At 40.8% G+C, this 23,962-nt stretch overlaps 1 protein-coding gene across 1 annotated transcript in view; it reads left to right on the top strand.

Moving 5' to 3' along the window:
* LOC122772647 (CUB and sushi domain-containing protein 1-like) overlaps positions 1–23,962 on the top strand; it is a 292,253-nt gene that overhangs the window by 77,595 nt on the left and 190,696 nt on the right. The window contains exons 4-5 of the mRNA XM_044030836.1: positions 19,830–20,024; positions 21,645–21,852. Coding sequence (XP_043886771.1) covers positions 19,830–20,024; positions 21,645–21,852 — 403 coding nt within the window. The remainder of the gene's footprint in view (positions 1–19,829; positions 20,025–21,644; positions 21,853–23,962) is intronic.

The following is a 23,962-nucleotide window of genomic DNA, read 5'->3' as shown; positions in this document are numbered from 1 at the left end:
AAAGTATGTATGTGTGATCTCTGGAGCTGTGGTGTTGTTATGGGGAAGTGGCTTCTCTTCTGACGTTACTCAAATCCTCCTACGTGCAGGTCACTGCAGTCCGACGGTGTCTCTCTCCTTATGTTTCATGTCAAACTCTGTTTCTGCCTTGACACTGCATTCCTGCATTCAGGATAGTTTTGTAGCAAGTGCATCAGGTCAACGACGGTGTGAAGACACTTTTGTTTTGTGAAACGTCTTTGTGCACTGCACATATTCTTTTGTTGTTGTGAAATCACATCAAGCAGACAATGAAAAATCCAAAGAAAAGAAAGCAAGTTAGCAACTTTAGTTTGACCTAACTTAATTCATTTAAATTTAAACCTTTTTTTTTTTTTTAAGTGTTTCTTGCTTCATGAATCTGATTCCCCCCCCCCCAGTCATTTCTTTATGATTATATTTTGTAATGATAATAGAATCCCTGGTTTATCTTCATCATGATGTTGTCGGAAACATAATCTGCCTGGAAAGATAAAGGACAGGCTGTTCTTGTGTGGGCAACGGGCACAATTGGATTTTAATGTATTCAGTTGGTTTTTTTTTTCAGTCACATGTGGGTGCATGTTTGTTTGCAATGGAGTGTGGAAGCTGATGGTTGTCTGAGACGCTTGTAATTATTTTCTCCTTGTTGTTGACTTATTTATTTATTTTTTTCCTTCATCTGACATGTTTCCCACAAGCACATCAATAGTTTCTCTCCACTGCACTCGTCTCTCACGCTCCCTCAACATACATTTTCCCCCACGCTCGCGCTTCCTTAAAGCTTTCACCCACTGGTCGTTGCACCTCTCGTTTTCACTCGCAGCATGTTGCTTTCATTTTTATTTTATTGTATTGTAACACCATTATGCTTTGGCTTTAATTTTCCTCACAATGTTCCTTCTTTCTCTTTTTGCTTCCTCCCCTCGCCATCTTTCCTCCAGCCGTCCTTCACCCTCTGCTTAGAGATGGATGGGGCAAAGTGGTTAATGAATCAGTCAGTGATTTACTTGTGTGTGTGTGTGTGTGTGAACAGGTGAGAGAGAGATTTAAACAGCAAAAGTGTGTGTGTGCGACACGTGATACAGAATAGTGACTGATTGGCTCTGTCATTTAGCCCCGCTATGGCTTGTCACGATGTCAAACCTATGAGTACTTGCCTGTGCATAAGTGGCCCTGATAAGTGTGTGTGTGCGTGCACAGGTATGCACGTGTAAAACAGGGATCCGGGTTCCCTGAAGCGTAGAAATGGTTTTCTCTGGGCTGAACACAATTTAAATGGAAACATTGTAAAAGGGGTTATGAAAAGCTGTTGCCTAAAATACTGTAAAACCAAGGTGCATTCAGCGTCGAGCAGTCGCACGGTTCAGGCTTTCACCATCAATCTGCTGAGGTGCTCGTGACTACTGCACGTGCACACACATGCACACGCACACACACACACACATACAGATACCATTCAGATGTATTTTGGTCTTTTTTACAGTGTTACAGCTGCACAGATACACTGATGTACTGATTCCTTATAATGAGGCATTAACTGAAGCACACCCATTGACCTTTTAATTTCACATTGCAAAAATATGAAGGGAGCGTGCATGCGCACGCACACACACAGAAAGAGAGACACGCGCACTGATCTTTTGGTTTATGATGTGAAATGCACCCTGCCATGCCTGTGTAGAGATGATTAATAGTCACTGCTCTGTTGGATAATGAACTGTAATATATATTATCATTTAACTATGATTTATACGGTGTGTGTGTGTGTGTGTGTGTGTGTGGGCCTTCATGCACTTATAGGTCCAACTTTTTTTTTTACAGGTCTACTGAATGTTCTTCATTAAAATGTGAATCTAGGTGTTAATGCTTGTCGTCTGGTGTGTGTGGCTGTGTGTGCGTAATCAAGTCAGGAATGAAAGACTTCACCGTGTTGACAATGACAAATTCAGCCCTGCAAACTTGAATGCATCATTTGGGTCGTCCTGATGTAGAGATGTCTGTATCATTTCCATTTGCGCTCGATTCAACCCACATTAAAGGATTCCATTTAAATTTTAGATGTCCAGGGTCTCCCATGCACGTTGTCCAATTACTGGCTGTCAAAGGAAACGTCTTGATTGACTCTATCAAATATTGTGACCAAGGGAACCAAAAGGGGAATTATTTATTATATCAGTCTATATTATATTTGATTTATTATTAAAATGACTAGTACTAATTGTAATATACTATACAACAGTACATGGAAAAGTTTAACTAAATTGTGACAATTTCTTTTCTTTTGTTGCACTTGCTATTTAAGTATGAATGTATATGGGGGATGACAAAGTGGCAACCCTTATGTTTGTGGTGCTGATGGCGTAGCGTTAAAAAAAGAAAAGAAAGAAGGTGCATGTGAATGTGTGCTGGTGCAACCATTGCAAAAAGTTAGTCTATAGCTCTGAGTTAGTCTGGGTTGAACGAATCAAGAGGCGTTAAAAATTCACTCCAACAAGAATGTGGAGTTTCAAGGTCTCCTACACGTGATCACTTGCTGCAGCTCTTCTTTCTTTCTTTCTTTCTTTCTTTCTTTCTTTCTTTCTCTTTTACAGTTCAGTTAAAGCAGGGGGTGCTAAACAATAATTATCTTTAGTTATCTTTAAGCCGAATGCAAAGAATCTTATAGAGAATGGACTTTTTGCAGGCTTTGTTTTTTTGTCTTGGAGAAATCTGGCCAGTGACAGGAGAAATTGACCTCTCACACAGAGAGAGAGGGTGAAGCTGCATGACTTTTATTGGATAGATGTAACACATCAGGAGGAAAGTTTGCCATTTCAGCACTGACAATGACTGCCTCTGCTGCCCCCCTCAAAAACATAAAATAGAAATATTGATATAGACATAAAATATCAACTGAGTGTTTTAGAGATGAATAGATTGCCTCAGGTCACGCGTGGCGAATGAACCAAGTGTCCATCTGGTGAAATAAATCCAGAGGACTCGACAGTCGACTACTTTGCCACTGATTCTGCCTACTACAGCTTTAAATGAAGTGACGCCACTCCTGCATCTACTGTAGTGGCCAGAGCAGGACAGCGATACCTGCTTGTGTGTGTGTAACACGTGGCGCCGCTCTGTTAATGGTTGTCTGGTAGATCAGTCACTTTATGACACTTTGGTTGAGGGTGAGGACGAGCAGTGTGGTCTTTAAGAGCCAGCTGTAGAGGCCTCGACAAGCTCCTGCGCCATTTACACGAACATGGCCCATCAACCACCTGCTCCTGCTCTCACACTGGTCTGCGCACTGTGTGTGTCTGTGTTCTCCATGTGTGTGTGCACACCTTCAAAAAGCAAAGTAAATACTGTTCTGTATTTAATTTCATAACCTTGGCACACCTATGGAGGAATATCACTGTTGCAGTTGTATCCTGCTGCTTTTACTGCTCACTACTTTTTAAGGAGAACTGAAATATTCTTTTAATACTGTGTTTTGTTTTTTGAATCTTTTATCATGTGCATTCACATAAATAGACTGTAATTAAATATGTGATATATATATATTAAATACTCCTGTTGCAAGGCCTGTGGATGATGCAGTAGTGGATGTATTAAAAGTGGCAGCTCAGATGAGTTGTGCATGAATCATGATTTCCTTTCTAAAGCTCTTTTTTCTTTTTTTCTTAGCCACATGTTGTCATGTTGACACTAGATCAACGCCGGGAAAAGCATACAAATGAAAACTGATCCAATCCAATCCAACTTTATTTGTAAAAGCACTTTAAAACATCCTCAGCGCTGTACAGAATAATAAATAAAAGATAGAATAAATAAAAACTCACATGGGGCAATAAAATATATATATATAAAAAAACAACTAAAACAAATTAAAAGACATAAAACATAGACAAAAGTAACAGCCGAACAATAAAACACAATAAAAAGTAAAATAAAATGAATAAAATCAAAACTAAAATATCCTAAACTAACGTCAACAACAATGAAGACAGATGAGTTTTGTGTTTACTTTTTGTCACAGTCAGGAGCAGCTGATCAGCTGACCCCAGTCAGAGGGGAAGGTGTGTGAAAGGGGCAAGGTCATTAAGGGATTTAAAAAAAAAAAAAGGAATCAGAAAATGGCCAGTCAGTGGAGTGCAGCTAAACTGTGGGAAATGTCAGTCTGCCTCATAGCAGGGACATTCCCTGTGTGAATCTCAGTTGGGAGCTTTGCGTGTGGAGTTTGATTGTTTCCCCTGTGTGTGTGTGTGTGTGTGTGTGTGTGTGTGTGTGGGGTTTCTCTGGGTTGCAGTTGTATAAACAGACTCCCTATTGACCACAGGTATGAATGTGAGTGTGAATGGTTGTCTCTGACCTGTCCAGCCTGAACCCTGCTGCCTCTCTATCTACAGTATGGCAGATGGGATTGACTGTGGCTCCCATTAAATTTGAAAATATGCTCTTTATTGGCCGTGAAACACCCGCGTGTGTGTGTTTCGCCGCAGGTAGTCGTATATGCATCAAAAGCACACACACACACAGACACACACACACAGACACGTTAAGAGTGTAAAGAGAAAAAGATGTCTGCCATAGTCACCCACTGTGTGTGTGTGTGCGTTCAGCTATACCGCAGGAAGCCCCGAAGGCCCTGTTTATTTCCCCAAACACAACAAATATTGATCCAGAATACATGCCCACAAACCCACACACACACATAAACACAAGCAGACACACTATGTCTCTCGCACACACACACACACCCACACACACACAATACGGCGGGAAATTTCTATCTCTTACTTGATCTCTCTCTCCCACACACAATTGAAACGCACAAATTGAGCTGAGCTGGGAGTGTTAGGGCTGAAATATGGGGAGGTTTAACGGGGCTTAGTTTGTTTTTATGGTTAACACCCACAGAGAAAACACACACCTCAACACACGCACACACACAGAGGCGGGACGGCAGAGCAGGAAAGCTGGGGATAAGCCACGAGCTCTCACTCTCTCATCTACGCACACCCGCACATATGCAGTTACAGTCACACAGCTGGTGGACGAGCAACATCAAAGTAACTTCCCGATGTTGCTGTAGCAGAACCTGCTAAAGATTGACTTTGACCTTCATGTTAATGGCACACAACTATTGATTTGATTCCATATCCCGTTTCCTGGGTTGTAACTGGGATCATACAAACTGCTGCAGGCCAAAATCCAAGTTTGTGTTTTCCCTGTCAGGTCATTTGTTTTGAAAGCAAACTATTATGGGTTCATTTTGGATTCATTTACATAAGAAGTGAAATGCGGGTCCTCATAAGGGTTGTTTGGGGTCTCCAGTAACATCAGGCGATAGATTCATTTCACTGTAATTGAGCGGTGAAAAGCCCCATACTCTCACCGCTGGTTGTTTCACGATGAAAATTTAATTTCCTTAATGTCTGTAAATGCAACATAGTCTCAAGTTACATTAGGCTGTGGAAAGCTGCATTTTGTGCTCGCTCCGTCCAATCACCATTTCAGGCGTTTTCAGATTAGCTGGACGTGCAAACATTGTGGTTTGTCGTTTAGATTGAGAAGCAGGAAACGATGCCATTTAAATGTATTATCCACATCAACCCGGCGCTCCAGGTTTAAACAAAAAAAGTGGATTCAGTGAAATCTTAATTGAATTAAACATGATAAGACGCGTTTTTTTCTTTTCTTTGTTTGTTTAATTTTATCTACGGTTGCTTATCTTTGAACCGAGTGGAGCTGCAGTGCCGCTATCCTCCAGGTATTGGTTTCTCCTAGATAGTTAATGAGCCTCGGATATAAAGTGCGGCTCATTAACTTTGAGGGTACAAAAACCTGCCAGACATCTGCCCTTGACAAACAGGCCCTGACACATCATAACAGGATTAAGCAGCTTTTTCACCACTATTTACATCATGTTTTCTCATCTGAGGAGAGATTTCAATCAGAGTCCTGGTCATCAGTCGAGATGATCTGCTAGTGCGGGAGTGCGGATTCAGCTATCGCCCCGTTGATTAGAGCCTGCGTTAGACATGCATTTTATGTACAAACAAAGTCCTGTTTTTTTTTGTTGATAGAAACCTGATGTGAATCTCTGTAAACAGTGCTCAGCGACCGCAAACAAGCGCGATGATCTGCACCCCTTCATCTCACAAACTCATCTGTATGTGATGAGTTTTTTGTTGTCACACCTCTTATCAAACTGCTCAATTGCACCTCTGCCGCAGAATATGGTATACATACTTTTTTCCTTCTGTAGTTTCTGCGTGGATTGTTGCTCACACATTTTCTGTTACTTCTCTTGTGCTCTCTGATCAAAATGTTCTGTGTCTTGTTTCAAAACAAAAAAACTAACTTCCCAACATTAGCTGACCTTGACAGCATGGTCAACACAGAGCAGAGCAGCAAACGATGGAGTTCCCGCTGTGGCTGTGCTGCCTGAGTGACAGAATGACTGATGGTGAATAATGGTGCTAAATACGGCAATGGCAATGATGTACACCAGGTTTTTTTCCAGTGTTGATCTGGTATTATCTTATCTTATACTTGACACTCCATTCTGTTAATGCAGTTTGTTTGGTGGCATGATTCAAACTGAAAGACTTTCTTAGATTATTTATTTATTTATTTAGTTGTTTATTCGTTTGTTTCTGTGGAGTTACGTGATCATAGCAGACAGCGCTTGACCTTTTTTTTTTTCTTACACATTCAATGTCATGGGGGTCTGCTTGCATCACTGCACTCACTACCTGTATTTTTTAAAAATTGATTTTTCTTTTTTTTCTTAAAGCTCTTCCATTGGTGTGTAAAGCCTTACATAACCCAGCACCCTGTTACATCAGTGACTGCCTCTGATTTTTTGTCCCCGCTAACCTTTGCCTTCTGACAGCGTGTCATAAGTATTCTTGTGAGGCTGCCCTCTGTTTCTCTGGCCACAATGTCCAACACCTTCCTCTTGAGAAGACGCTCCTGTGTCTAATAAGTATTTATTTATTTAACTTTATGGTCACCATAATTGCATTGTGACATGTTTGTTAAAGCACTCTAGGTTGCATTTTGTACATTGAAAGTGCTATATAATTAAAATTATGATTACAGTCCGAGCGTACAAAGGACCCTATTGTAATTTATTATTAACAGTAGCTGAAGTAGTGGAGTAGACGTGGCCGAGCGGAAGGGAATTGGGCTTGTAACCGGAGGATTGCTGTCTGTAGTATTTTGTATTATAGCATTATCTTTAAGTGAGTTTTAATGTACAATAGGATTTACTCAGAGGAAGATATCCTCTTTTATAATGCGCATACATTGAATTATAAGCTAAAAAAAACAAAAGAAATATTCATTCTGTTCTGTCCTGATTCATCCTGATGATGTATGGGAATAACTGTGACATTGGGGTTACCCGCCATTCTGTGCTGCCCATGGGACCATGAAGTCTTACCTTCCAAGGCAGATGACATGTCTACTACTACTACTACACATGCACACACACACACACACACACACGCTCATGCATTAGTGACAGACAAAAGCAAAATATGCATCTGCTTACATGTACATACTAGTAAATGTCAAGGCAGACATGCCCTTTTGGATTTTACAATACATGAAAACACACACAGTAAGACAAATGGATTCACACATATATGTGCAGCTTGAAGACAGACACACACACACACACACACACACACACACATAAGCTCATCCATCCATTTGGTATACTGAGTTGACAGATGAAAATGTGCCCAGAGGACAGAAAGACTAAATGAAGATGCATTAGACCCTATTTTGTGTGTGTGTGTGTGTGTGTGTTTGTGTGTGTGTGCGTGCGTGGTGCAACAAGCAACAGGGACAGCAATGATTAATGCCCATTTTAGCATTCAACCAATGAATGAACACCAATTGTATTCAACTGTTTGCTCTCTTATTTGTTACTATTCTGGAATTCCTAACTGTTATTTACAGCAGGTCGGATATTATTGTTTTGTCCTGTCTTTAACTCTAATTTTGCCAGTGCTGCTGCTGCTGCTGCTGCACCTGTGGAGTCACTTGAGATAATCAAAGTCAGATGTACACATTTGGCCACCACACAGAACAACAGAACAAACATGCAAACATAGCTATTCAGTGAAATGTGTAATATTTAGGAGGGTTTAATGGTAGAAACTGAATTTACTACACGTAAATGTGCTTGTATATGTGTAGAATCGCTTTCGCTGTAGCAGTTGGAACTAGGGGTGGGTGAAAATATCGATTTGGTGATGTATCGCTGTCCCTCCTCGTGCAATACGATAATCAATAAGCCGGGGCAAATATCGATATTTTAATAAACAAATTAAGTAAACAGTCTCTGCTAGTTTCACTCCTTGGGAATTGCTATTTTTAACGTCTCCTCTCCTCTCGAGGCAACGCTGCTCAAATAAACAAGGGAAACTTGGGTGGAAGTTACCTGGCTGAAGAAGAGGGAGTTTACAGCAGGAGAAAGCTACGTTAAGAGACGCCCCATCCACGTTCAACGCATGGACTTTATGTATTTAGTTTTCCCTGCTTATTCAAACCAATAATCACTGTAAATGATGATAAAATTCCATTAATTATCTGTAATGAAGACAGAGATAATAAATCTTAGTATAAAGTATAAATAAAGCCGCGGACACATGCGCCACCAGCACAGGGAGAAATCAGAGTTGAGCTGCTGCCCGTTTGCGTTAAAGAGTTTAAATACAAGCTGAAGATGCTGCCTCCTGAGAGAGAAGTCTGACTTGAAGGAAACCTCAGGACATAACCTTATTCACGCTGGATCAATTATGTTTACCAGCTGGACACTGAGCACTGGGAAATCCCCCAGCTGAGCGGTGGAAGTTGCTGAGTTCAGTTTATCTATGTTTTCCTGCTCGGGTGGAGAGCAAAACCAAAAGCAGGGGAGTATATCGCGGACTTTACCAACGTATTTGAAACAATGTTCCCAAATATCTTACATTTTACCACATGTTTGTTTTGAAGTGCTTCAATAATGAAGCTGTGATCGTGATAAAGTTAGAGTTGTGGAGATGCTGCTCTCTGTCTTTGTTTGGTATTCTCTTCATCCCGTTACATTAAAAGGTAGATAGGAAAAAAAGGGTTGGTATCATCAGTAAGAGGTAGAGAAAGGGTAGATGGAGCAAATGGCTTTACCAAAGAGTCTAATCCTCTGCAGTTGCGTACAGAGCCCAGGAGGGATCATAAACTTGTGCCTACGGTTGTGGTTTTTAAAAAAAGGACAGACTTGTTCCTGGATAATGTCAAAGTGATGTGTACAACACTGTATTCACTGCACCACAGAGTCACTGTAGGGCTACATCTTTTTTTGAGTATAATCCATCATTCAAAAATGACAGGTGCCACATCAAAAGTGTTCCCCATCTTTTCTGATACCTGTATGAGTCACTAATTCCACCATGTCTCGTGCATTTCAACACTGTAAGCGATTAGATTCTGAGATTCCCTAACCTTTTGAAACACTGCTATTTAGAGAACAGAAACAAAAAAATACAGATACAAGTCACTAACCCAGAATGTCAGCTCATTAAAAGCTGGCCTGTCGTGCTAGCTCTCTGTAAATATAGACTTATCTGATGTGGAACTGTAACTTGTGAGCACAAAATAGTCTTTTGAACACTCGGTGTAGTAAGTTTTTGTAGTGTCACAAAAAAAGTTCTTCTTTTAATGATGTGTTCTACCATAATAACACAATGACACTTTTGGGGGAAATGTGCTTCTGGCCAGAAGTTGCTATGGAAACAGTGACCTAGCCTGAGGCGCTAGTGCTGCGGGGGACAAACTGAGGAAACATCACAACACAGGACGTCCCCACAAGCTATTTGCTCTTGAAAGTGACATCTGCACTAAAGAGGCGTTCACATATGTATGTTTTTTAATTGTGTTTGTTTGATCTGGAACAGTTCAGCATGGATTTGTAAATAAGCGGATGAAGTTTTCAGAATGATCTTTGATCAATATCAAATGGGAGACACGGTCTGTTTTTTGAAGCTTCAAAATGCGACTTCAATATAGTGCTGTCTTTTTTAAAGCACTAATGAGTTTAGTTTGGGTTTAAGTTTTGTAATGATTCAACTTTTTTATCATTTGTCCCTTTCTAACTAATTTATGTTTGCATGCTTTCTTAATCAGAGGTTCAGAGAAATCCAAGTTTACTTAAAGTAATTACAAAATTGTACAAATGTTCACTTTTGTGTCAAATGTGTTGTAGTTGAAGGAATCATAAATGACGTTCTTGTGGCCAAAACATAGCTCCTTTGATTCCAAACTTGGCCTGAGCTAAAATGAAAACAACCAAAGAAAAGCAGCAGTTTTGTTGTGGCACTCACGGAGAAATCCATTACTGATATGAAATACTATTAAATGCGTCACAGAAATGTTGTGAACAAAAGAAAGAAAGAAAAAAATCAAGGTCAGCAAAGAAAATGTCAGTCTGTCTTTCTGCTCACACGTATCTGTGCACTTTCTGTGCTCATTTGGACCTTAGGGCTTCCTGTTCCCGAAGCAAAGTGGTCTCCACAGCACACCGTGACAAGCCCTTAGGGAAAAAGAAGGAGAAGTAGATACAATAGCACCGCGTCCGCATCGAAAACTTTCAGATTGTGAAAAACCACGTCTCCTTCATCAGCCAAACACGTCCTGCTCTCTTTTTTTCTTCCCTGTTGCAATGAAACCCCCCCGACCTGTTCACGACTTCCAGTGGTAAGAGTGGTTTGGCCTCAGGCTGTAATCTGTCAGGAGAAACAAAAACATAGTACTCACATGCACACATTTGTGTCAGCCCACCAGCATTTATGTGCACACTCAAACACACACACACACACACACGAACACGGAAAGCATGGAAACTCATTGCCTCTAGACCTCGTGGTAAAACACCTTACTGATGACATTGAAATGTGAGTGGTTTATTTAACTCGCAGGGGTCACTGGTGCCAATCCCAACTGGACAGGTCCACATTCAACTCTCACACTCACACCAACGGTCACTTTAGGGCAGGGGTGTCAAACATACGGCCCGGGGGCCAGAACCGGCCCGCCAGACGGTCCAATCCGGCCCACAGGATGAATTTGTTGAAATTTCACACTAATCTAAACGTAATGTCAAATGCTCCAGATACCCGTGACTAAATGTTTGTGCCTTTATAGATCCAGTGTGCTGTGTAAATAGTAAATTTAGGCACGATATTGTTGAAATAGCACTTTCATGTTTTGTAAAATGATCCTTCATTAAATGTAAAACAAAGGAGAAAAAAACAAAGGAGTTCTTGTTGTTCATAGGTTATTATGCTATTATTTTACTATTTTGAGATCAAACTGTGCTGTATGTGGCCCCTGAACAAAAATTAGTTTGACACCCCTGCTTTAGGGTGTCCAGTTTGCCAAATCACCATGGGGAATGAGCGGGTGAATCTATATTTTGTGCATCTCGTAGATGAAAATCATTCCCATACACTTATATACTCACAAACTAAACAAATGAATGAAAGCTGTAGAAACCAATCTCTTTCTCGTGCTTGCGTACTCCAGAACAACTGATGTTTGTGTGTATTGAAATCGTCAACACTTGACATGCCTGTAATCAGGGAGAACGAGCAGTAACCATGCAACAGCACATAAAGGAAACTCACAGTGCAGCATCCATGTTAGTCCAAGGCTGAACACAGAGCTTAGAGGACATAAAGAAATGCAATCCCCTCTTAGATCTCATAGATGACATTTGAGAACATCATCATTTCCAGGTTTGACAAACACCGCTCAACATTTTCTGTAATTTTACAGCCCAAACAAGCACTTGATTACTCGAGAAAATAATCGACTGATGAACCGATTATGAAAATGCTGGTTACGTCTTGGAGCGAAATGGAGCATTTTAGCATTTTAACATTACATACACATTACACAGCTGCTGATTTACCGTCCTGTCATGTGTTTTAAATTACAACTTGAGTAGAAATCTGTGGTGGCTGGTGTTCATGGAGTGTACATCACAGCATGGGGAGGTTGTATATTAGTAACCGGTATTTCTTGGTGCTGTATTGTGGCTGCAGAGGCTGAGGAGAGCCGGTGTTTAACAGAGTGTGGCTGCTACAGTGATTACTCTGTTTAGCAGGTGATTGATGAGAAGCAGCTCTGGAAATGTCACTTGCTCTGTTAATACATTTTCACCCAGGGAACATAGGAAAGGCAGCGTTAATACACTGGAATATGTTTACTCCAAGGAAGCAGAACAGCAGTCGAACTTTAAAAGGGTTTTGTTTTCATTTTTTCCTCCTGTTAAATTAGTTTTTAGTTTAGTTTTTTCCTCAGATAATGGTGGTAGATGTCCAGAGCTGCAGAGAAAATGAATGTCTTTCTCTTGCCATGTTTGGAATACACATTTGTTATACTTATAGTGGATGTATATGTTGCTGCTTTACATTCTACAAGCCCCTGGCTCATTAGGCTGTGGTTTATACATTTATTTTCTATCTAGAACAAAGGGAAGTTTGTACTTTGATTGCCCTCCTTCATTGGTGATCATTGGGAATTAATACTGGGAACATCACAGACTTAAGAGGGAAATCCGACATCCAGAATTGTCGAGCAGAATTCAGATATGTTGTTCTCATTATCTCGGACAGTGCAGTCATTATTTGAGGTAATAAACAGCTCTGTCTGTCCAGAAAGCAATAGATAGAAGGAATGAAAGCTCTGAAAGCTCAAATTGGTGGGATGTATGAAAATAAATCAAAATGACCACAATCACAGTGCTTGTTTTGGATTCTTAATGGTAGGTGCTTCTGTAAGTGCAGCTACACTTTCAGAAAGCTCGTCACTCGGTTCAAACATAATTTCAGCTACAAATAGTGCTATTGCTAGCTGTATTGGTGCTTGTACTTTTGACAGTTGGAAAAAAATAATATTATTTTGGGCTTGAGCTTTGGTCACACTGGTTGAGATATGGTGCTTTAGAAATAAAACTGGGTTTTATCTTCTGCTACATCCTATTCATGCCATGATCACAATGCCTGAGACAAAGAAATGAAATGTGAGGTCATGGCTGGATGGAAGGCTAGATTGACTCTGGGTCATCTGTGGTGGATGAAACAAGTTAATCTGTCTGTTACTTTTCTGACAACAGGAGCTCAGGACAGAGAGCTCTGATCCCCAAAACGTTACATGTTAGATCCTGTGGTTGGAGGAGTGAGCTATCATCCTGCCTGCTGCAGCTTAAAATGACTTGAAACAGGCAATTCACTGTCACTATACGGACAAAAGACTCCAGGTGCCTGACCATTACACCAACAGGGACTGTAATGATGTATTCAAATACATATACAGTACTTTAATATGGGAGTTGGTCCCCCTTTTGCAGCTATAACACGTCTAATATCTTCCACACTTCTTGGAAGACTTTCCTCAACATTTTGAAGGGTTTTTATGGGAATTTGTATCCATTCATTCTGTAGAGCATTAATGAGGTCAGGTACTGATGTTGGATGAGAAGGTCTGGTTCACAATGTCTGTTCCAGTTCAGAAGGTGCTCGATGGGGTTGAGGTCAGGGCTCTGCTCTTCCAAACCAAACTCAAAGTCAAACCATGTCTTAATAGTGCTAGCGTTGTGCACTAGAGCACAATCATGTTGGAATAGAAAAAGGCTCTTCCTCAAACTGTTGCCACAAAGTTGGAAGCATAACATTGTCCGAAATGTCTTGGTATGCTGAAGCGTCGAGATTGTCCTTCACTGGAGATAAAGGGGACGGACGCAAACCCTGAATGAAACACTTGAATTCAATACAAGTACTTCTGTCCACATAGTGTAGTTGCAGCCATTTTATTGTGTCTGACGTGTTACGTTAACTGCATATCTCATCGTAAAAAATCACGGTTATTTTGACAGGGATTGCGATTGCGGTATGATTCACAGGGAATGGTCATTTTTACGTCATTGTTTTCATTTTCATTCAGAAAACATTTAAAGAAATGATTACTGTGTGATATCTGTTAGCTCTCTTCAGTCTGTAGAGAAAGACGTGTATAGATCAAGAAAATATTAATACATCTAAAATGATATTTTGACACACTTTCCGCGCCTCCTGCGATTTGAAAGTCGCAGTAGGCTGTTAATGCGATTTCGATAACATTGCGATTAATTGTTTGTCCCCGACGTGCTTTAAACCCAAAAGCAAAGCACTGCAAATCAATTTGAAGCTCTCATTTGTGTGAAGCAAATGTGTTCTGCTGGATATGTGGTGTTAAGAGATGTTGACACATCAAAACGAGTACAGCCGGTGGTTCAGCTATAGCCCTTGGCCAGAGTTGGCCACGAGTCCCATTAGTGTTTGGTTGGTTAGAGGTATTATGTATTATGTGTCAGCAAAACTGTTAATACATTTACACCGTGGGAGCAGTAGCAGTGCTGGGGAGTCCATTTAGCTCAAGGGATTTGGCATCTCTCCAACAGCAACAACTCTATTACATACAGTAGAAACACCGTTGGAACTGAGCAAAGGTGTTAATGGATTATGAGTGGAGCGATGCCTCAACTTTGAGGTGCAGCAGAGATACGTATGGGGAGGGATTTGTTCAGCTTTAAAAAAAGGATGCATGCTGGATTGGGAGAACGTTAAAGTGCCATGTGCAGACTGGTGTAAAAGGGAGTAATCAGAACATTGTTGTGACAAACATCACAAGCATTTTAGGAACTGACATATTGGCCTGAATGGGTCTTTGTCTGCGCTCTAAACTTTAGGGACCAAGGCTTTTAGTGGATGAAAGAGAGAACGGTGACAGACATGTTGAGTGTATGTGAGGACTTTTCATTTCAAGAGTTAAACCCTGCCTGCATTTTGAGTTCCCTTTAAAAGGGGGATTTCAAACAAGTCTTCCCACTAACACATCCAGACTTTTGTCTCTCTGTCTGTCATTTTGTTTTTATGCTCGTCCTTTGGATGTTTTATATTTAAGTACCCTGGGAGAATCATTGTCAACTTTGAAGTGTGGTGAAAGAACAATCTTCAGGACCCAACCTTAAAGGAAAGGTTTTTTTCTTTTCATTTTCTTTCTTTCTTTTTTGAAGTGGGGTCGTATGATGTGCTTATACATAGTCAATGCGTTACATACAGTAGACAGTGTGTCCAGAGGAATGAGACAAGCAGAATGTGGTTCAGTTTCATGTGAACAGGGGTAGCTGAGTAAAGCCCTGAAAAGGTGGACACATACATTCTAATTCTGTCTCTTTATTGAATATCATGCTTCCACTATGTTATTCATGCTGTCTCCTGTATTTACCACATCATATATGTAGTCATACACCACACTGTAAAGGTCCAGTTTGTAGGTGAAATAACTTTTTGTACTTACTTTTTCATGTGTACAATCACCTGATGGTATGAATTGTTGTTTAGATTTTCATGAACCCAGAATTAGCCTTTTATATTTATATCAGGATCTGAGTTAGCTCTACAGAGGCCGACATTTTGACCACGATGCACAAACTAAACGTCTTTGAGTTTGGATGATCACTGAAGGCGACATATCAGTTCAGCACACACTGTACCTTTAAGAAGGGCTCCTGAAGAATATTCCTTTCCTATGCAGCACAGACGGACGTCACAGTGACGCACCAACAGACATGTCATCACTGTAAAAGTTTTATAAATCTGCTTAACATTTTAATCAAAGTTTTAAAACTTAGATTTTTTTTTTCTTCCCCCAGACAAATTTCAAATGTTAACATCTGTCCAAATCCCTGTTTGGCAATATGTGCACGCGGCTCTGACATTTGTTTTGGTTCTGCTTGATTTTAACTTTACAACCCCCTCTGGAAAGCCAAACAAGAAATGAGTCATTTTTGCCAGGTATTGAGAACTAAATCTGATGAAACATCTGCTCCAACTTAAGCTTGAGTTAAATAGCGCGCTCTGGATCCTGTTGTTTTGTTACTGTCAGGTTAATGAGCTTTATTTGTTTTCCATTTATTTTCCATTTAATAACTGTAGGTCAGAGCATTTATAGACTGTACCTTTTGTTTTTGTGTTTCCATGTCTCGTGCTGTTTTTGAAGTCACCATGAATACTGATCATTACCCAGTCCTGCACTTTTTAGTCGCTGTCATGTTCATGTGAGAAACCCATTCCATAAATGTCACCATGGTTCCTATAATTCTTACTCCTTTTGATTAAATTTTGTTTTGTCCTTTATTATATGTGGAATTGAATAATGGTGTGTCCGTTCCCAGTGCACTGCCTTTACGATCGAGACAGAAAGCAGGAGGTTATGGCTTTTGGCTTTCATCCACCGGCAAATGGATCCACAGTGCATCCATAACAACAGATTCAAGGAGTTGTTTGCTTTGCTATTTTTATTCGACGGTTAGCTAATATGTACCTCTGTATATCTATCAATGCTGTGCTGCAGTATAAAAGCATTTGTGGAGGTAGTGAAGAGGACCATGCTGTTTTACTTCTGATAGACTGAAGGTTTCATTGTGAATGCAGGACGACATATAAACTGAAAATGCAGGCCGCATTGTTAAAGATGTAAGACAATCATTCAATTGCTGGGCCTGTATGGTTACTATAGTGGTTAGCACGCTTGCCTTTGCAGCAAGAAGACCCAGGTTCACGGTTGGAACAAGGGTCTTTCTGCATGGAGTTTGCATGTTCTCCCCACTTGGGTTTTCTCCAGGTTCTCCGGTTTCCTGCCAAAGTCCAAAAACATGCAGATTTGGGGATTAGGCAAATTGGACACCCTGGAATTAATGTGGGATCTATATGTGGCCCTGTAATGGACTGACAATCTGTTTAGTGTGTACCCCACCTTTCATCCTATGTCAGCTGGCCCCCCTGCAACCCTCATGTGGAAGATAAAGCAGTAGAGGCTGAGTGAGAGTCATTGAGCGAGATACAGAGTGCTGTAGTTAAAACCCAAAATATAAACAACAAAACACAGACAGTCTGAAAAAACAAGCAAGTTAAAGTAAAATAAAAGCACGGAAGAGAACAAGGAGGTTAAAATATTCCACACAATTATTGAAAGTGTTTCCACAGACTATAGGGGCCCTGATTGAAAATGCCCCTCAGATTCACCCTGGAGTGGGAGCAGCTGGCGTTAAGGATTTAGTTAAATAATCTAGGGCAAGACAGGGCTTTAAAAGTCAGCAATAAAAATGTGAAATCAATCGTAATCGTAAGCAGCAGGTAACCAGTAACCACTCTATTCCTGGAGGCACTGCTGGAGAAACGATTATGGGTGGAACTTCCGGAGCAGGAGCGGAAGTAGCAGTAAGCTTTCTCTTCAGACTAAATCTCTAGTCCATGGAGTGTTTCTAAAACACATTTGTTGAAATCGCCTTTATAACCTGATGGACAGCAGAGAAAAGGAAGAAAATATAATCCCCACCAATAATTACATTTGGATCAAACTTAATTAATTCACTGACAGACTTGTCACTAGCTGACTACCTGTGTAGTTAATTACAATAACGTTTACTGTTTTCTGACTTAATGTTATTCAGTATCGGTTCAAATCCCCACCCGGCCAAAAAGGGCTGGGGTACCCCTGAGCAAGGTACCCAACCCCCAATGCTCCCCGGGCGCCACTCAGTGTGGCAGCCCACTGCTCCTAATTCTAGGATGGGTCAAAATGCAGAGGAATACTTTCCCTAAGGGGATTAATAAAAAACTAACTAACTAACTAACTAACTAACTATCAACAAACCCACTGCTTTCTATTGTGTGACTGAAACACATTTGCGATTCAAGCTGTAGCTGTGTTCTATGTTGTGTGCTGTTTGTCTCTGAAATCCTGCCACAATCATTAACAAGCACATTTGCCATTCACCTAGTTAAATAGCTAACTTTTAGGATGTTGCTAATGTGTGAGATACAGAATAAGTGAACTCGATTCTGACGTCTTGTTCCTTTTAGTTATAAAAAGTTATAAAACCGTCTCTTACAGTGCAACATGCAGGTATGAATAACATCTGCACAGTGCTGCAGGTAGTTGCACAATGCAGCACAGCCAAATGAGTATAATTGTGTTTAAAGGGTCCATTTTCAAACTGGAGTGTACTGTTAAACTTTTATGTCACTATTTAAATGGCTGCAGTTAAGTATGAGATTATCCGGATGCTGGCAATCTTTTATCCTGCCAAAATACCTTCTGATTCTTTCAGATGGCTTCTTCAAACATCAGGCCAAAAAAGAAAAAAATACCTCTGTGCATCAAGCTGGCGTGTTCTAATGTGGCAGCCTGGCAGACAGAGGACTGTGCGGTCATATAAGTGTGACTAATGACTTAGCTCTCAGACACGATTCCTTTTGTTCTCTCTTTTTAGTCATTTCTTTCCCTCCCTCCCTCCGCCTGTCCCTCCGTCCGTGCTCTAGATTGGGTTTTGAATTTCGTTTGTGTGCCCCACCTTATTTAAACCAAAAAAAAAACCAAAAAAACAGGCAGCACAGTGACACTATGGTCAGCTGAGTGTGAGTAATTTGCCTGTGATTCATGACTTCATACAATCCAAATAATGAGTGAATTAGAGTAAATTATACATGTTTAGTGCTGCAATTAGTTCAACGCTCTCTTTTCTCTCTCTTATCTGACTGAAGCGTCTCCTTTATCCCACTCTCTCTCCCCCAACACCCCTTAAAACTCAGTCTCTCTAGTATTTTTTTCTCTCCCGTCTCTCTCTTGATTGTACTTTTTCTTCTCATCCTCACCCGTTTTGTCTTCCTCTCACCCCTCTCTCTCTCTCTTATTTTAGCTGCCCTACTTCTCGCCGTCTCATGGTGAAGCTTTGTCTAATTACCATGCTAGCGTTTAATTGAAACAGTGCACACAAACACGCAGATTGACTGACTGAATTCCCCTTATGTGCAGTCACGTGGCCCCGTACACGCACGCACACACACACACACACACACAAAAGCGGCCATTTGGACATGCATCATGTGCACACATTACACACCTAGCAAGTTAACATGCTCCAGTTAAACAAATACACAGAGCGTACACCAGGGTAAGTTCTTGTGGACTTAGTCCAAGTTGTGCTGTGTTGCTGCCCCTTCTGTGGAGCTAAGGAGAGTTGGCCACAGTCACGATTGATTTTGGCCTAGTTATACACTGAGCTGCCAGTAGCTCCCACTGTAGAGCTGTGTCATGTAAGAAAAAAGCAACACTACACAGATTGGAGAAAAAAAACGACAACACTTACTCATACATCTAAATACTACGTGGTGACTTTTGCATCATTTTTGATTTTTCTGATCAGTTTTCTCTGAAAAGAGTGCAAGACAGTAACTGTTTGAATGATGGTGATATCACTGATATTATGGTGTTCTGTAATTTTGGTTCATTAATGACGGACAGTGGCCAGAGGCTGCATATGCCTTGAGGGATTTTCTGAAAATGTTCACATGGATTTTCACTTGAACTGAAGGTTTATCTTGGTTAGGTTTCTGTGGTTGAAAGTCAAAGGTCAGCGTCACCCGATGTGACCTCACAAAACTCACTCTTTGCCGTGTGTGTGTGTGTGTGTGTGTGTGTTCTTAAGAGAATCCTTTCAAATTCAGCACAGATGTCATCTTCTGCTCAGATTTGCGTGTTCATCGGTCAAGGTCACTGTGGCCTCGCAAACATGCTTTTAGCCTCTTAATAATTAAATTCCCTTTTAAGAGAACAAGCACATGGAAGGAGACTGATTTCGCATATGGTCATTGGAGGCATACAACCACTGGGCAGTAATTCTTGCTATGACTAATCAACAATGTTTTTTTTTTTTGTCCTCTGTGTTTCAGTCCTGCCGAGCCATACATGTGGCACCCCCGGCCTCATTCCAAATGGCATCATCCATGGTTCGAGGTACAACATGGGGGACAAGATCCGCTATAGCTGTGAGTCAGGGTTTGTTTTGGAAGGACACAGCATCCTCACATGCATTGTATCACCTGGCAGTGGAGCACAGTGGGACTTCCCTTCACCGTTTTGCAGAGGTAAGGGGCTATTTTGCTATTTTACATTTTTAGAACAGTCTTTGTTATAATTTCCGTTTTTAGCCGTTTGGAGTATTTCAATCAGAGGAGATTTTGATTGACGGGGGAATAAATTATTGCCATGTACAACTCAGAAAAGTGATGTGATATTAAGATCTTTTGGCACACAGACCTATCGCCATGTCCATCTGATTAGAGAGGGGATTGGCTGTGTGTGGAATTGGAGACCTTCGGGCTCCGGACACTGATGGGATGAGAGATTTGGAGGATCTGAAAGATGATGATAAACTCCGCTGGGCTCGATGTGGACACTGGAGGTGAAAGGGGTGGAGGAGGGTTTGCAGAGCATCTGAAATGACAGCTGGCAGCAAAGGGGAGCAGAACATATTTTAAGTTTCACAGCACAAGAGGATTGGCTGATTGAGGTCAAAGTGAAATCACCATCAGCTGATTATGGCCAGGGGGATAAAGAGTCTTGAGAAAGTAATTCATTCAGTCATCGTCTACCGCTTTATTCTCCGCATGAGGGTGACCGGGGGGCGGCGTACATCCTGGACAGTTCGCCAGTCCATCACAGGGCCACACAGAGACAAACAGCCGTTCACACAAGGTCAAATTAAAGTGTCCAATTAATGCATGTTTTTGGACTGTGGGTGGAAGCCGGAGAACCCAGAGAAAACTCATTGACACACAGATATGTAAACCCTTGTTCTGACAGGGTCGCAAACCCGGATCTTTTTGCTGCAAAGGCAACAATGCTAACTACTACACCAATGAAACAGTCTTTCTTAATAAGATTTAGCTAAACTTCATGTCTGATACAACAGGTGGCGCTGGTATACCAGGTTCCATGGGTTCACTCTGAACTGGGGAAACAAATGCCTCTTCTTATTTATCCATCGCTGATAATTGTATTTCTGCAAAAACCTCACAAGTAAAAGGAACTAATCTAATTGCTGCCGTATCGAGAACTGACAGACCTTAACACGAGGTCACATGCCAGGGGAAGATGAGGAGTGCTTGATTAAGTTTAGAGGCACAGATCGTCTGGCTGAAACAAAATAATTGTTTGAACCAGAGTCCAAGTCCAAAAATTCCAAAAAGTAAAGACCATTTTATGTTTCATTAGTTCAGTAGAGGGTTGACAATATTACCTTAAGGACTCAACCTCACATTCTGTGTGATTTTTTTTAATGGTTGTGTTTAATGAATATGCAGTTTATTTTGTTTTATTCATTTAATGTTTGCTCTTCATTAAAAAAACAAAACACGTTAGTGTGAAAAAAAATATAATGTTGTTGTTTTCTTGTTTGCTTATCTTTCATTGTATTGAAGAAGATTATGACACATGAATAGAAATGAGTAAGTAAGCTGTTCAAAACCATTGCTCCATTGCATCAAAACATTAATCAGACCATTACAATGTTATTTCATTTACAGCTTTCATGTAGAAGTAGTAGTTTTAGTATTTTTACATGATATTGATAAGATTATTGTAATAACGACACATATATCAAGCCAGTCTAGGCAAATTTCAAGATGAATGTAATGTGAAAAATACTGCTGTATTTTGGAGAGGTGCTATTCCATCTTAATCTCTCTCTCTTCTCCTGTCATCAGCGGAGGGAGCATGTGGCGGCACATTACGAGGCACCGCGGGTTCAATAACCAGTCCCGGTTATCCTGCAGAGTATGACAACAACCTGGACTGTACATGGTCAATCCTCGCTGAACCCGGGGACACCATTGCTCTCGTCTTTAACGACTTCCTATTAGAAGACAAATACGACTTTCTGGATATCAGTGGGACAGACGCACCAAGCATATGGTAAGATACGTTTCAAGGTGATGAATTGTGTTAAAAGAAGTCAAGTCATTTATATTATATACTTCCTTACAACAGTTATGGGCTGAAGCAGAGGTATTCATATATTATATTAATAACATTTTGGCGATTTAACCCAGACTGTGATAATTCAAAGCAAGTTGAATATAGCAGACATACTGGATACAGCAGCAGAGCGCCTGGAAGCATCCATGCGCCCATGTTAATTAAACGTATTGAGCATCAGGTCGAAGTGTCTGGTCTATTTTTAGTGCGCGTAATGAGCAAACCTGGCCAGAAAAAACACACACTCAGACCAAAATCATCCACCAATTAAAAACAGGTGTAATACAGGTTTGTGTTTCATTGCATATGGGGAAACTTCTGCAGAGAGATTGGCAACAGTCACCTGAGCAGGACGCAGATGCTAGTCATGGAGACAAATTGAGAGAGGATGTTTCCCCACATATGGAGTTCCTCATCACTGAATTTCTGATTCCTTTTTGTCTGGAAAGCGGGTAACTCAATAAAGGATAAATGGAGGTCCACTGGCTCAGCCAATGTGTCTTAACCCAACCTGAAGACTATGTCAAACAATTTTGTCCAAACCTTGCATCTCTCATCAGGTTCTGTTTGATCCTGTCACGCTCCAGTGAAGTCACCAAGCTCTGGTTAACACTTATCATTAGCCTCAAGGACAATGACTTGAGCTGATAGCCAATAAGCTACAGGCTTGGTACAGCCAACATAAAATGAAGTGTATCTGCGACCTGACACCGTCACTGTTTATGCTACTCTCACAAAAGTCTTCTGCCCCGTAGTGTCTCATCTGTCATTTCCTCTGCTGTATTTTCTTGTTCTCTTCTCCCGCTCTCTTTCTTCATCGCTCTCTGTCCTGGACATAAGTTGGATGCAACCAAATTTCATCCATTGTTGGATTTGTTTGGCTGTATAGAACTAGGAATCAGCTGATGTAGATAAAGTCCTTGTATTTGGATTCAATCCACAAAAATAAGTAATCAATTCACTTGTTTCGCCCCGCTGCTCTCAAGAATCATTAGTGCTCAATATTCCATGTGGGTTGACATTCGTACAACATAGCAACACTAATGGATGATATGCTACAGACCAATATTCACTGATGCAACAGATGCGATTGCTATTTATAACTCGCTGCGGTTTAATCAGAGGATTCTGTGCTTTGATAACATCTCTCTCCTATTAACATCTAAACTTGCTCTTTCTTCTGCTGTGCTATTGATGCTCTTTGAACGTTCCACTTGCTCGGGTATCCACTAACATGGTAGGAATTACGGTGCACACTGGTGTGCCATGTGGAATTATTATCATGAGAATTATGGCTTTAATCATGCTGTGCTTTAGAAATACATAAAAAAACGAGCTAGACCTAGCTAAAGAGCCTTGTTCCTCCAGCCTGACTTGAGCTTGTAGATAAGGCAGTGACACTCTTACATCCTGACAGGGGAAAACTCATCCTCCACCTCATCTAGTCTTTGCGGCGCCTTGTTGCCTTCATCCGTCTTCTCTTTGAAAAAAAAAAGCTTCTTATATTCATAGCCTTCAAGTCTTGCCTCAGTGAATTAGCCTGCTAGCTACTACCAGATGCCAATAATGACAACGCTCGTAACCAGCATGTGCTCCGTCTCCCTCTGTCTTGCTCTCGCAGTCGCACAAAATGCACATGTGCCACGTTTGTGCAGTAAATCTGCTGAATGAATGACACGTAGACGCTCAATTTATGAATAATACCACATCGCTGCTATAACAGAGGAATATGGCTTGGCCAATTCTCTCGTTAATTAGGGTTAGGCTATCTTAGTGACTTTATTGCTTTATTTATCGATTATTCAGAGGCCTCGAGCAACTCTTTTTCAAAAATGTGACTAGCTACAAAGCTACAAGCTACTTTTAATGGTGTTGTTAGAGAACTTTGGAGACTCTGATGTGAAATACGTACTGTTTTAAAGGTCTTTTAAAGGCACACTGGACAGGACGGAAGTGTGAATAATGTGGATGCAAATTATAATGCACCCTCTCATGCACATCAAATGCTATGTGAAGAAACTAATACATTATGAGGACAGAGGTAAAA

Source organism: Solea senegalensis, linkage group LG7 (assembly GCF_019176455.1).
Source record: "Solea senegalensis isolate Sse05_10M linkage group LG7, IFAPA_SoseM_1, whole genome shotgun sequence".
NCBI classification, from domain to species: Eukaryota; Metazoa; Chordata; class Actinopteri; order Pleuronectiformes; family Soleidae; genus Solea; species Solea senegalensis.
This window is presented reverse-complemented; position numbering and strand designations above follow the sequence as displayed.